At 38.4% G+C, this 13,683-nt stretch overlaps 1 protein-coding gene across 7 annotated transcripts in view; it reads left to right on the plus strand.

Annotated features, from left to right (window-relative positions):
* PAPOLA (poly(A) polymerase alpha) overlaps window positions 1-12,131 on the plus strand; it is a 61,352-nt gene extending 49,221 nt beyond the window's left edge. For 2 of the 7 annotated variants that reach the window (XM_027066572.2, XM_027066569.2), the window contains exons 18-22: window positions 1,566-1,666; window positions 1,895-2,115; window positions 5,914-5,976; window positions 7,828-7,902; window positions 9,943-12,131. In XM_027066572.2, the coding sequence (XP_026922373.1) occupies window positions 1,566-1,666; window positions 1,895-2,115; window positions 5,914-5,976; window positions 7,828-7,902; window positions 9,943-10,038 (556 nt within the window). In that variant the 3' untranslated portion in view covers window positions 10,039-12,131. The remainder of the gene's footprint in view (window positions 1-1,565; window positions 1,667-1,894; window positions 2,116-5,913; window positions 5,977-7,827; window positions 7,903-9,942) is intronic. The other 5 variants (XM_053224914.1, XM_053224915.1, XM_053224916.1 and 2 more) reach the window with 5 other exon arrangements.
* The last annotated feature ends 1,552 nt before the right edge of the window (window positions 12,132-13,683 follow it).

Raw genomic sequence — 13,683 nt, forward strand, 5'->3', positions numbered from 1 at the left:
GAAGCTTTTGTACTTTGAGTTTGTGCACATGTATGTAAACAGGCATACATACTAAGTAACTTCAGAAATTTTAATATTAGTTTCTTACATAATAGTAATCTTCTGTAAGTAACTTCTGGATTTTAAGTTATAATTGTATATTTGCTTAGCAAACTTGGAGTATTTATTATACACTAGCCATTTTGCTAGCTATTTCTGGGTTTCTCCTGCATCTGTGGTGCTTCTCTGGCCAGCTGTCCCTTTCTGTTTAAGACACTAGATGTGTGTGCCCTCTCCACAGTCCTGTGTCCTTGTCGTCTTCCTCGGTGGGGGGAGGGGGGGACGGGGAACCCCTGTGCTTGTTGATGTCTGGGCTTCCCTGTACCGGTGAACTCTCCAGAGCTTTAGTGAGCTGACTGCTCTGGTTGCACCTGAATGTCATGCAGGCACTGAAACACAAAGTCCTTTTGTGTTGCCGCCTTGTCCTGGCGTCGTCGTTCCACGGTTGGCAGAGAGAGTGACAGTCTTTACAGAGGACTTTGTGCTTTGGTTTTTCTTCGGGGGGTGGGGGGAGGGGGGAAGTAATTAAGATGAGATTATTTAACTACAATAGGATTGATTTGAGACAGAAAAGTTGAAGAGATAGGAAAGTAAAGGATGAAGGGTTTGAGTTTGCTGAGATGACAGGAGGCAGTGGGATCCAGAACCTAGAAGAGGAGGGATGGCTTTGAAAGCCTTTGTTGTTTATCTGGGTCACTGGGTGGTCTTTTAGGGTGTTACGAACCCTTAGATTTTGTAGGCAGAAACTACAAAGTTTCTACCTTTGTAGAAAGGTAGAAATAAGAAATTTCTTATTTCTTATTTATAGCGTTTGACAGAGTTTTCTTATACCCCACATCAGTTAAGTCTGTTTCCCCAAATCAGATACGATCAGGTTTGTTGTTGTTGTTGTTGTTGTTGTTGTTTTTTAAAACTACCCTGTCTAGGGGCACCTGGGTGGCTTAGTTGGTTAAGGGTCCGACTTCGGCTCAGGTCATGATCCCACGGTTTGTTAAGTGTGAGCCCGTGTCAGGTTCTGTACTGGCAGCTTGGGGCCTGGAGCCTGCTTTGGATTGTGTCTCCTCTCTCTGCCCCTCCCCCACTCTCGCTCTCGCGTGCTCTCTGTCTCTCTCAAAAATAAACATTAAAAAAAGAACTGTCCTATCTAATATGCTAGTCACTAGCCACAAGTAGAGATTTAAATTTATTAAAATCATATAAAATTATTCCTTGTTTTGCCAGCCATGTTTCAAGTGCAGAGTAGCTACATGTGAACAGTGATTACCGTAATGGACAGCACAGCTCTAAGAGTTCTGTGGGACAGCACTGCTCTAGAATGTCTGTGTGCTTTTGGTTGTTGGCTACATTTTATCAAAGTCGGTTACTGATGTATATGTAGAAGTAAAACTAAAGAATCATTTCTTTTAGAAAATAACTTCGCATATTAAATTTTGTTACGGAATTTTATTTTATATTTCACTGTTTTGTTTTTCTTTCTTTCTTTCTTTTCTTTCTTTTCTTTCTTTTCCTTCTTTTCTTTCTTTTAGCAGAAACAGTCCTGCTCCAGCTGTAACAGCAGCATCTGTGACCAACATACAGGCTACTGAAGTTTCTGTGCCACAAGTAAATTCCAGTGAAAGCTCAGGGGGTAAGGTGATGGGGTTGACAGGCTTGAGAATATTTACACTGTATTTGGTTTTATCCTTCGTTTTGCAAGATGGCTTTATTTGTTGATTAAGTTGCCTGAATTCAGTTGTTTGACACTGTCGTATCATAGTGAAATAAAATTCAGAGACCTAAATAAAGCTTTACTTGTACCTTGCTGTTAATATGATTTATTGTAATTTTTGTGTGTTCATGTACTTGACCTTCTTAGGTACATCGAGTGAAAGCATTCCTCAAACTGCCACACAGCCAGCCATTTCACCACCACCAAAGCCTACGGTCTCCAGAGTTGTTTCTTCAACACGTCTGGTAAACCCACCACCTAGACCTTCAGGAAATGCAGCAACAAAAATACCTAATCCTATAGTAGGAGTCAAGAGGACATCCTCACCTCATAAAGAAGAGAGCCCCAAGAAAACCAAAACAGAAGAGGTATCTATATATTAGTTAGCCATGGGAATACCAGCCTGCGTATTTTAAAATCCAGTGGAAGAAAATCTTTGTGAGCCAAAATTGAGAAGCAGCAAGGAAGAATGCTTTAGAAAATCTTTACATAGCACTTTAGGGCCATAGTCTCTCTTCACCCTTCCTACTCCTCCCCGTGACAACCTCTTCCATAAAGCTGTGCCTCTCATTTACAAGTAGCTTGTCTCGTCCATAATACAGTGTAGCATGGGCTTCCACGTCAGTCATCCTCATTTATTATTCTCTTGTAACTCTGTCTTTTGTGTGCGCTAATCCTTCGATAGCGCCTTTGGACACAGTTCTGTGATTGAAATGGGTTTTGGAGCTTCTTACACTGTACTCGGGATTATAGGGTTACTAAATTTGAGAGGTTTTCAGGGAATTCTTAGTGAATGAGTAACCAAAAGTTGCCAAGTCCGATTAACTTTGAGACCTTGGATGACTGTTTCCTCTAACCTTCAGGAAATTTTCTAGCAGTACTCTCATTTTTTTGTAAGTGGCCAGTTTACCTTGTCAGGGTCTCCGTTTAGGAAAACCATTGAAGTGCACATTGTTTTGGTGTGGGTCTGAAAATATGAAATAGAAGTAAGTAGCCTCGTTACACAATTTTGTTGCTCCCTGGAGTCACTCTCTTGTTGTTTTGCTATTAGCGAGACAAGTCATCAATGCCCCCAGAGGTGACACTCCAGAAACTCCCAATTTCATTGTGACTTTTGGCTGATAACTTGTTACTTAGGAGTTTACTCATTTCACCAAAGTTTCTTTAGAAGGAGGAGTGGGGTGGGGGGGGGGGGGGAAATCTGGATTTTCTCATGGGAATGTTTTAATCTGTACTAGTGAAAAATGATTGTCTCTAATTTGTAAGTGTTTTGTTCCCCAGCTTACTCTGAAACCTTTTGTTTTAGGTTTTTGTTTTTCTTTTTCTTTTTGAAATAGTCATTATTAAGTAAATATGAATAATGTGATGAATTTTGTCACCCTAATGATGCTAAATGAAGAGTGAATATATTATATCCTATCTTACAACACGCATTCCGAAAACCCATCTGCATACTTACTTCTTAAGGCAGTGATTTTCGGTGTTGGTTGTACATCAGAATTTTTCAGCGTTTTTCCCCCCTCCTGGTATAGATTTTATGGAGGCCTCCAGATACCCTGAATCAGAGATTCCGGGGGTTAGGCCCTGGAATCTTTTCAGGAAAGCCCGAGTGCTCCAGGACTGTCATGCAGCAACCTGAAAATGTGCCAGTTCTGGTCGCTCCACATTCTGTCTGTTGGTGGTTGTTTGCAGTTGGCAGAGCATTTCAGAATTCATGTTTCTTTTTATCTTAGTAAAGTATATTAAGCATAACTCTAGATGCCTGCTCATTCTGTGCCCTTACTGTTAATGGTTTAATTCTTTTAATGGCTCCCTGAGAGCTCTGACTCCCTGTGTCTTGGCACAGTGTTTGTACTTCGGTTTGCACTTACCTTGGTAGAAAACACTCATGTTTCCTGTCTAGTTAGAGAGGCAGTAGGAATATAGAATTATCGCACTTGGTATGGAAAATTCTGAATACATACCCAAGAGAATCATTTCATGTACCCATTATGTGGCTTCAGGTATAAGGGACTCTGCCAGTTCCTATACCCTTAATTCTTCATCCTTTTCCATTTCCCTTTGTACTTGGGTTATTTAGATTCAAAATCCAGACATCCTGTCATTTCAGTAGTATTTTTAAAATCCTCTAAAAGGTAAGGATTACAAAAAACAGCTTAAAATAAACCTAACCCGCTTAGAAAAATGAAATTCATTAATACCGTATATCTAGTCAGTGCTCACATGCCCCTGATTGCCTCATCATTGATTTTTTTTTTTTTTTCTTTAAAAGTCTTTATTTGTTCCAGTCTGGAACTAAGTAAGATCTCTGTGTAGCTGTTGAATGATGTCCCTTAAGTATTCTTTAAAATACAGATTTCCCTCCCTTTTTTCCTTGCAGTTTTTGGTTTTTGTTTTTGTTTTGTTTTCTTAGGTTTTCTCACAGTCTAGGTTTTGCTTATGGAAACTCCATGGAGTTGACTAACAAAAACAATTTTACAATATAAAAGAGATCTTAGGTTATCTCCTAGACTGATCTCATTTCCTGGAAGAGGAACTTGAGTTTCAGTGGCTTTTCCGATTATAAAGCTAATTAAAGTCAGAGTTGGGATTAGAACCCAGGGCTAAGTCTCACGGTGCTAAAGCAGAGGATTGTTATGAATATACTAATTTTGAAGCTCTCCTAAACCGGGTGTTTTATTCTCTGTTAGTGAGTACTTGATATTAGAAATTTTAGCAAACCAGAAAGAAATCACAGGTCTTAATAGTATACTAACATGCATTGAGACGGGAGGGTTTCAGGAATTGTCAGGGAGTTTACGTCTGCTTAATTTGCATCATATGCAGAGGCTTTACAAATACATATAAATGGTAAGAATGGAATGTAAGATAAAAATAGAAAAATGTTTGACCCAGATTATATGGTTCAGTGATGCTATATATGTATTTTTAAACTTCTGGAAAATTTCAAACATGAACAAAATTACAATGAACAGTCCTGTTTATATCGCTTAGCTTCAGCAGTTGAGCACCTCATGGCCAGCCCTCTTCATCCACACATCTGATTCCTTTCCCATTGTTATGAGGCAAATCCCAGGCATATCATTTCAGCCAGAAATATTTCTGTGTATAGTAAAGGTCAAGACTTCTAAAAACACAACTACAGTATATTATTACCACATGTGTGCGTGTATTTGTATGTGTACACACACACACACACACACACACCAGTATAGTTGCCAATATTAGCAATAATTCTGAAGTGTTAACATATCCAGTCAGTGTTGAAATTTGCCCAGTTGTGACACATTACTGTTCTTTAAGTTTGTAATGTTTGCAGGATGCAGATAAGGTCCTTATTGGAATTGGTTTATATTGTTGTTAAATCTCTCCCACTCATAGAAGCTCTGTGGTTTCTATGTCTTGTTTTAAAGCCACATTTAAAATTAAAAGTTCGGCCAGTAAATACAGCAGAGAAGTTAGTGTTAAAAAATAGTTTTTCTTAAGAAAGTGACATTAATTGCAAGTGATTGCAGGAACGGGAAAGTACAGTAACTTTTGACTCCTTTCCCTCCTTTACCAAAAACGAGTTGGTTTTGAATAGAATTATAATAAATTAAAAAATTAAGACCAGAAGAGAGCACTCTTCTTCAGGATGTTAATAAGTTTTACTAAGCCAGGGGGATTGTGTGGTTAATTAAGTTTGGGAAAGCTAAAGAGGTATTCCTTCTTGAACTTCTCAGAATCTTTTATGTGCCAATATATGCGTGAATCTCCTAAAAAGGGGGCGGAGGTGGTGTGATAGTGTTCAAGATTGTAAATTATTTGATCAAAGAACTCTTTTTTTTCTCTTCCTTACAAAAAATATTTTCTGAAAATCGTGGTTTTGGGGAATGTACTTAGGTGGTATTGATCAACAGTCACAGTTTTCTTTGTATTCTTTTTAAGTTTGGAAGATACTGAAGCCAAATTAAATATGTTACATTAAAATTTTTTTTCAAGTGAGCGAGTAATCTATTTTAAGGCCATAATGGATCTTACAGGTTAAATTATTTTATAATTTATTTTATAATTTATAATTTATTTGAATTTTAAAAAATTAAATTTTTTTTATCAATTAAAGCATTGATTGGCAAGTAATCTAAATTTTTCATTTTAGAGAATAAAGCTTTTTTTTTCAAAAACAGGATGAAACAAGCGAAGATGCTAACTGTCTTGCTTTGAGTGGACATGATAAAACAGAAACAAAGGTATATTAATTTAGCCTTGGAATACATACACGATTAAGAGTACAGAAGATGTGCTAAAAATGTCTCTAGAATATTGTACTGTCTTTTGTTCTGTAGGCTTTAGGTTGTTTGCAGTATTGTTTTTAGAGAAGTGTTTGTCCCTTTTGAATGTTAATTTATAGTGCTGAAATTGAATTTCTCAAATGTGTGAGCTCCTTACTGAAGGCACAGTAATCTGGGTGGACCCTGAGTGGAACAGCAGGACGAGTGAGACATGTTCGGTACCTTTAAAAGAACTTATAATCAAGCAGAGAAGATACGAGGTAGATGCAACTGATCACATTACCAGAGAAGATCAAAGTAATGCAGGCTGCGGGCGTGGGGAGGGCAGGAGGGCAGGAACGGTGGGCAAGAGGCTTCGTAGAAGGACCACGTATGAAGTGTTTGAGGCGGTTCTTGAAGGGTATATGGACTGGGGGCATGACGAGAAGTGAGAAGGTCATTTCACGATTGGGGGGTGTGCGTTTAGAGAATGTCTTTGGCAGAACGTTTTAGCCTGAGCCTTCTGGGGTGCGTGGGGCTTGAGGCGAGGTAGATGAGGTGAGAGAGAGTGGTTTAGCCAAGCCACATTAGACTTCGAACGTCTTTTTTTTTTGAAATTGGAATGTACTGAAGGCTTTTAACTTTTTCCTTGTATTGTAGAAAATTTGGAAATACTTTCCCCAAATTATTCCCATAATTGATATTTTAGCGTGTGTTCTCTTGATGTCTTTATAGAATTTATTTGGGCATACGTGCCAGTGCCTTCTACCTTCCAACCTTTACTCTGTAAACCAGGAAAAACTGTTCCTGTGATTACATAATTCACAAAATATTAACGGCTGTTTAGAATGCTGTCTCAAAGCCATTACTATATTTTATTCAACCAGTTCCCTATTTTTAGCGATTGTTTCTGTTAAAAAAAAATTGCTCTTTTCTATTGTCATATTGACTGTAGCTAAATACCTGGCATGCATTTATGTTTATTAGAATAAATTAACGAAAGGAATTACTGAGGCAGATCATACACTTCCTTTCAAGACTTACAACATTTTGCCAGTTTGTCCTTCGGAAAGCCTGCACTTCTTCCATTTCTGTTACCTGCACCCTGTTTACCCCTTGCTGTTTCGTAAGAGAAAATTGCCATTTCATTGTTTTTTTGTCTATGTTGTTTTGTAGGAATTCAAATATTTGTGTTTATTTTCATCTCTGTGTGTATATATGTATTATTTTGCTTTGTGCACACCTTTAAAAAAGTTCAGAGGAATGACATGGCTCGCCCTGTCTTTTCTGATAATAGAGTAGATCAGTGCATTGATTATTGAGGAGGGGAGGAGAAACCAAAAAAAAAAAAAAGAGAGAGAGAGAGAGAGAGAAATGTTCTAGGGACTTTTTTTACTTTTAATTAAAGGTGTGGGAGCAGTTTTTGTCCCTTTGGGTAATTTTGTTTAATAATAGTAACTGGGTTTTTTTCACATAGCCAAGAGCTTGGGTTTGTATTATGTTAATTACTGTCTGGGCAACATTTCGTAATGTGCCTGTGTGCATCGTTAGTGATTATTTTCTTCAGATGCCCAAGTTGGAGGTAGTTGGAAAGTCATGAGAGATTCTGACCATGCCTATAGAATTTAAGTAGGCAAGTAGAAATTTATGTGTATCTGACATGATGAAAGAGCCTACGGCGAGGCTTACTAGATGAGTTTGTAATGTAGTCCCATCTTTCTCTTGACCCTCTTGTCTTCCAATTTGTCTTCTTTATTAGCCACCAAACCCAGCTGTGTTCTTTTATTCTTTTTTAAGTCTCTTTCCTCCCCCGTCCTCTTTGTCTCACAGGAACAACTTGATACAGAGACAAGTACAACTCAATCAGAAACTATTCAGACAGCGGCTTCTCTGTTGGCCTCTCAGGTACTAAGTGCAAAAAGCAAGGAGAGTTTTATAAATGTTGTTAAGATTAGTGGGGTATAATGAACTAAAATGAGCATATGCCAAAGACCCTTAAGATTATCTTTGTGACAGTAACTACCTGTATCGTAGTATAAAGCTAGAGCACTGGATTTAATGGGACCGTCTTTGCACTGTCCAGATGCCGACCCCTCCCTCTGTATTATTTGATACTGCAAATCATTTAAATCCTCAGTAGTCACAGGATGCAGTATTCTTACAGAGGTTTTCTTTATAGGTCAGAGTGAATTTTAAATTACGGTAGAACCGAAAACCATTCTTTGTGGATCTTTTTGTGAGGTTGATAAGTTTTTTTTTTTAATTTTTTTTATTTTTAAAATGTGTTTCTGTCTCACATTTTACTTCTGATTTTCAATTATTAATTTAATGTAACCCATAATTCTTTAAAATTATTTTTTCATTTGTCCTAGAAATTCTCTCCGTGGCAGTCCCTTGCATACAGTAGGCACCTGGAATCTTTTTTTAAATAGTGATTTGGGAACCTTCATTTTGTTTGTGAAACAGTTGTTCAGATTGATTCTACTTCAACGTCTAGGTCACACTCTGACACGAAGTAAATATTTTCTTTACGTGCACATTGAGCTGGTGACCCTCGGGAGGTCGGTGTTGCTCACAGCAAAGCTGCTGAGCTGAGGCAGTGGTATTTCGCTGCTTTGTGAGGTTCGGGGTTATTTTAACGTGATAATGTTAAAATGTGTTTTTGCTGACCATTAGCCCTCATAGCCTCTAGAGAGAGGACCGTCGTGTTCACTTTCTGGAATGTCTTTTATTTCCATAACTTTGATCTAATAAAAAGTCGGGGTGGAGGAGGTAACTAAAACAGCATTAGGAAACGTGCTTGGTACTGATCCGTGGACAAAGCTGTTCAGCAGTCGTGAACTCCTGGGATGCGATTTGCATGTCTTTTGGCCTCTGCCGCACTACTCTGGAGAACGGTTCTCATAGTTGTGCCTTACCAATAAGTTCATCCCTATCGTGATCAGTACTCGTGGGTGTTTGCCTTTTTGGGTATATTTAGGAGGGAGTAAAACTTAACATTCTAATGTAAACATTCCTAGAGCCATTGAGAGAGAAAACACCCAGTTATAAAAAGAGTGATTGTGTAGATGACAAGGAAGTACATCCCTTTATTTGGTAATAGAAGCGGTGTCTGTCTTTCTGGGGAGAGGATTATAATATTGTAGCTGTGTGTAACAAAGAGTCCTTACTGCTTTGAGATAAACTTGAAATACAAAATGTTAGGATCTCTGGGATCTGCTTCCAAGTAAGCTGGGGGTGAAGGTGAGAGAGGGGTGGTTGGCTCTGGTTGGGCCGCCGGCGAAGGTAACGGCCAAGTGGGGATTCATCAGCTAACGTGCTCTGCTTGTGTGGGTGCCTGGAATTTCCCATAATAAAACACTTAAACATTTATCTCTGTTTTTGAATGTTAACAGAGGCTTGTGATTTAATCCTTTTTTGACATGAAACTTTGCTAAAATTTAGAGTAATTAAATTCTGGCTCAGCTGTATCGATTTTTACAATTTTTACGGTCAGAAAATGATAAATTGACTGGTAACTGCTGCTCCTGTGTAGAAGGTGAATTTTAAGTGTTCTCCCACATGGGGGTGCTCCAATACCAGTTAATGCTACAGCTCTCAGTGCTGTTGCGAGTAAATATAGTTCAACGTGAATTTAATAACGATATGACAGGTCATTCTTAGAGCAGCGTGTTTATAAATCTGTGTTTTAAATTACTTAGGAGTTTTCTGTGTATTGCTAAAATATGCCTCCTTTATTATTTGAAAATTTCTACAAGTGTGGAACAAATCATTTCACAGTAATAGTCGTGTTTATTTGCACCTCATTTTTGTTTTTCTTAAAATTTTTAATACGTCTATGGTAAGGTCCCATCCATTTCTTAGAAAGTAAAGCAGTGGAAAGTAAATCTCGTTTTTAAGTTACAGTGCTTTGAACAATGTTGTGTTCTTTGCTTTCGTTCTCAGAAAACATCCAGTACAGACCTTTCTGATATCCCTGCTCTCCCTGCAAATCCTATTCCTGTTATCAAGAATTCAATAAAACTGAGATTGAATCGGTAAAAACAACCTCAGGGGTCCATAAACAATATCTGCCAACTCAACCTGTTGTCTTCAAATGCTAAAAAAGGAGAATGGAGGGTACAAGACTAGACATGACTGAAAATGGATTTAGGTTTTTTTTGTGACCTCCCTTACTGGGCTAATCGGCACTTGATCGGAAGTCCAGGTTAGTATGTGAAGCCAGGAGTACAATTATTATTGTGTTAGCAACAGTTACATTAACGATTTCAAAAAATTACTGCCTTTAAAAAAAAGAAAAAAAAACACCTCAAGCTATATTTGTATCCATAATTGACATCTGGATTGGGTTTATGTTTGATGCATTGTTTGGAAAATTTGCAATACAAACTGGCATAAGAATTCCTTGTTCGATGATGCACTTTTATGTAATTTTTTTATTAGAAAGGAGAACTAATTTTAGATTTTCGGCCTGATGGATTTTCATTTTTTTCCTGAAAACTTTCCTTTACCATTAGTCTGCAAACTGGATACTGTCGTGCAGCGGTATCCTGTTCTACTTGAGGGAAAGGGTAAGAGTACGTCTCGTTCAGTCCCTGTGCGGGAGCTCGAACCCTTACAAATGAAATGTCAATCCTAGGGTATATATTTGACATGGAGAGAATAATTAGGAAATAGTTGGTTTTGATGGGGTCATGATTAAGAAATGATATATTGGTTTTATTTATAGAATTGTTCAGAGTGCATACAAATCAGCGATCAGCCAGCGACTGTGTTTCTTTGAGCTTGTTAAAGCTCCACGTTTCTTTTGCCTTCAACCTGTTTGTCTTTGAAACAAAGCTTTTTGCTCCCCGCCCCTTTTCTTTTCCCTTTCTGCTTGTACGCAGTAAGGTAGAACTTGATTTCATAAAAAACAAAATGCCAGTGTTTTCTTAAGCCATGATGTGAAACCAATGATCCTGTGGCCACATGGCACAGAACACTAAATTTTGGTCCCGTGGCTGAGACTTGAGGGTGACTAGAAGTCATGCCTGTGGACTGTGACGACCTGTCTCGGAAGGCCATTTGATCTCTGAGTATGCGGAATTTTGTACACTCCACGGAACTCTTCTCTGTAGTGAAGTTGATTTTCAATTTTAGACATGTGGGCAAAAAGGCATTTTCTCCAAGAATTTTAAACTAATTTTTATTTTTAAATGGTTGACCGAAATTTGTCAGTAAATTTTACATGTAGAAACATTTTAAAAATCATTTCTAGCAAGCACTTGGCATCTAGTCAGCCCTCTACTCCTTTTTCATTTTGTCTCATCCGATCAGTAGATTAGGAACTCCTTTCTTTAAAGAAAATAAATCCTCATAATTAAGCAGCAGAATATCCGTCTTCACGAAGTATGAGGGATGCCAGATGTTGATAAACTTAGTTACACTTTTCTTAATCTGGACAAAGCAAACCTAACAGATTTTTCTGATGAGCATGTTTTATGAATCTTCCATTGTGCTCCATTCTATCACATGTGCATTTTTCATGTTAAACTGCAGTTACTTAAACTCTTCCCCTATCCTTCTAAATTAATTTTCCAAAGTTGGAGTGTAGTCTTTCCCCTTAGGCTATGCATTAATGGAGGCTTTCTTTTCACCGTACCTTATAACGTCTAGTAGACCGTGTTTCCGCTTCCCACATCTTCGCTCCGCACAGTCACCTTGCCCTTCCTCCCGCCACCTAAGGAAAAAAAAAAAAAAAAAAAAAGACGGTCATGCTAACAGGTGAAGTGTACAAGGTGTCTGTGTGTTTTGTGTAGCTTCAGAGTTAGACTGAAATTGCCAGGCACAGATTTAGTCTTGTCATTTTGTTTACACATCGGGGGAAAACAATTCAGTTTATTAAACGTTTCATGTAACTGCACCCAAGTTTTGCCAAGCTGGAAACTTGGACCTTTTCTGTGTAGTGACTTTTTAATTCTAGTTTTCATAACCTGGAGGTCAGACTGTTGCTTTCGCATGATGTATGTAGTGTCTCATGACTGGAGTTTGCTTTGTTTTATAGTATCTGTACTCCTTGTATTTTTCAAGAGCTATTTTGTAAACAGATGATGTATTTCTCCATTGAAAACACAATAAAAAAAAAAACAGCACAATCCCACAGTTGGCTGGTTTCTTCGGACTGACTTGATTTCTTTTGTTTTTTCAGCGATACATTGGTTATACTTACAACTTTATGGGACGGCTGTCAGCGAAGATTGGCAAAGGAGTTTACTTAGGTTACCTTGACAAAGGATTTGCTTCTTGTTAACGTATGCTTAGCAGTGGCAGTCTAGTAATGATCGGTACCTTATATAATCAGTATTTTTCCTATACATGATCATTATAAGGAGGAAAATGTGAATATAGTTACTATTAATTCACTCTCAGCTGCCCCACTGGCTACAGTATTTGTGTACGTAGACACTATACCTCTTCTGCATATTTGTCTCAGTCGTGTGGACCGTGTACTGCTGATGCGTTTCTTTTCCAAAGCTGTTGGTGTTCCATGCGATCGGTCCTCTGTCTCTCGCGTCAGCAGGTGGCGCTGTTGTTTTTCAGTGACTTGAGGATTCTAGACCACAACCAGCTGAGATCTCCTGTTTCTCATTTTACTAAACCCAAACCAGATACTGCTTCTCTTAACCCCCCCAAATGCTCAACGTTGCATACTGAAGTCGTGGGGTAAGAGGGAACTGCTTCGTATGTTTGTAGTGGCCCGCTCTTGAGTATGGCTGTCTTAAGTGCTTCTAGGGGAGGGGCGGACCTCCCGAGGTAAAAGCCGTTGTTCTCCCGGACACGCATTTGTGTGTATTTCGTTCCTGAAATTCCAAATCCTTATACCTTTATTATATACATCTATACATCTTATGTGTGTGTATAACAATTTACGACTGCAACACGGGATAACTTCTTATTAAACTTCCGGGGCTGTTCAGTAAAAGGGAAAATACTGTAAAAATTATCCTTGACTCCGTTGTTCACACCTACAGAATTGAACTTGCTGGACTTCTTCTACCTAGACAGACACTTAAACATGGGACTGAATATCACACTTTCTGACTTTGGTCACCTACGTGGTCTTTGGGCTTTTCATGCATCTTGCTGAATTAGCAAAATACGTGAAAGTTGTGTGTTTTGTGGCTCTGGGTATATTCTGGAATAAAGTTTGTATTTTTCTAATTAACACCTCTGTGTTTTTCTCCACACAGAAAAATGTTTTAGAGCTCTCTGCGTAGTATTAGTTCTGGCTGCAGTCAAGGTGGCAATAAGTGATCAGCAGCTCCAAGTAGCAATTGGTGTATGAAAGGGTAAATCGTTAATATACACAAGCTTGTAGACCGAGCCCTGGGAGTACTAACTGCCTGTGCACTTAAATGCATTTGCCCAAAAAGAGAAACGGTTTCTCTAAAAAGGCATTGAATAACCTTGTGGATAGACTTTTGCCTATTTTAATTCTAATAAAAGAACAGCACAAGGAAAATTAGTTGCTTTTAGCCTGAATTGCATGTTTTGTTTTAAATTCTCCACCTTACTCCTTTCCTGGTAGTTTTTCTTCAAACCAGAATCACAAATGGATGCTGTCTTCGCTTAGACCTGAACTTGGTACCTGAGGTGTTAAGTGTGCTCTGTAATAAACGTGACTTTCAGTCATACCGTGACAAGTGG

Source organism: Acinonyx jubatus, chromosome B3, assembly GCF_027475565.1.
Source record: "Acinonyx jubatus isolate Ajub_Pintada_27869175 chromosome B3, VMU_Ajub_asm_v1.0, whole genome shotgun sequence".
Taxonomy (NCBI): Eukaryota; Metazoa; Chordata; class Mammalia; order Carnivora; family Felidae; genus Acinonyx; species Acinonyx jubatus.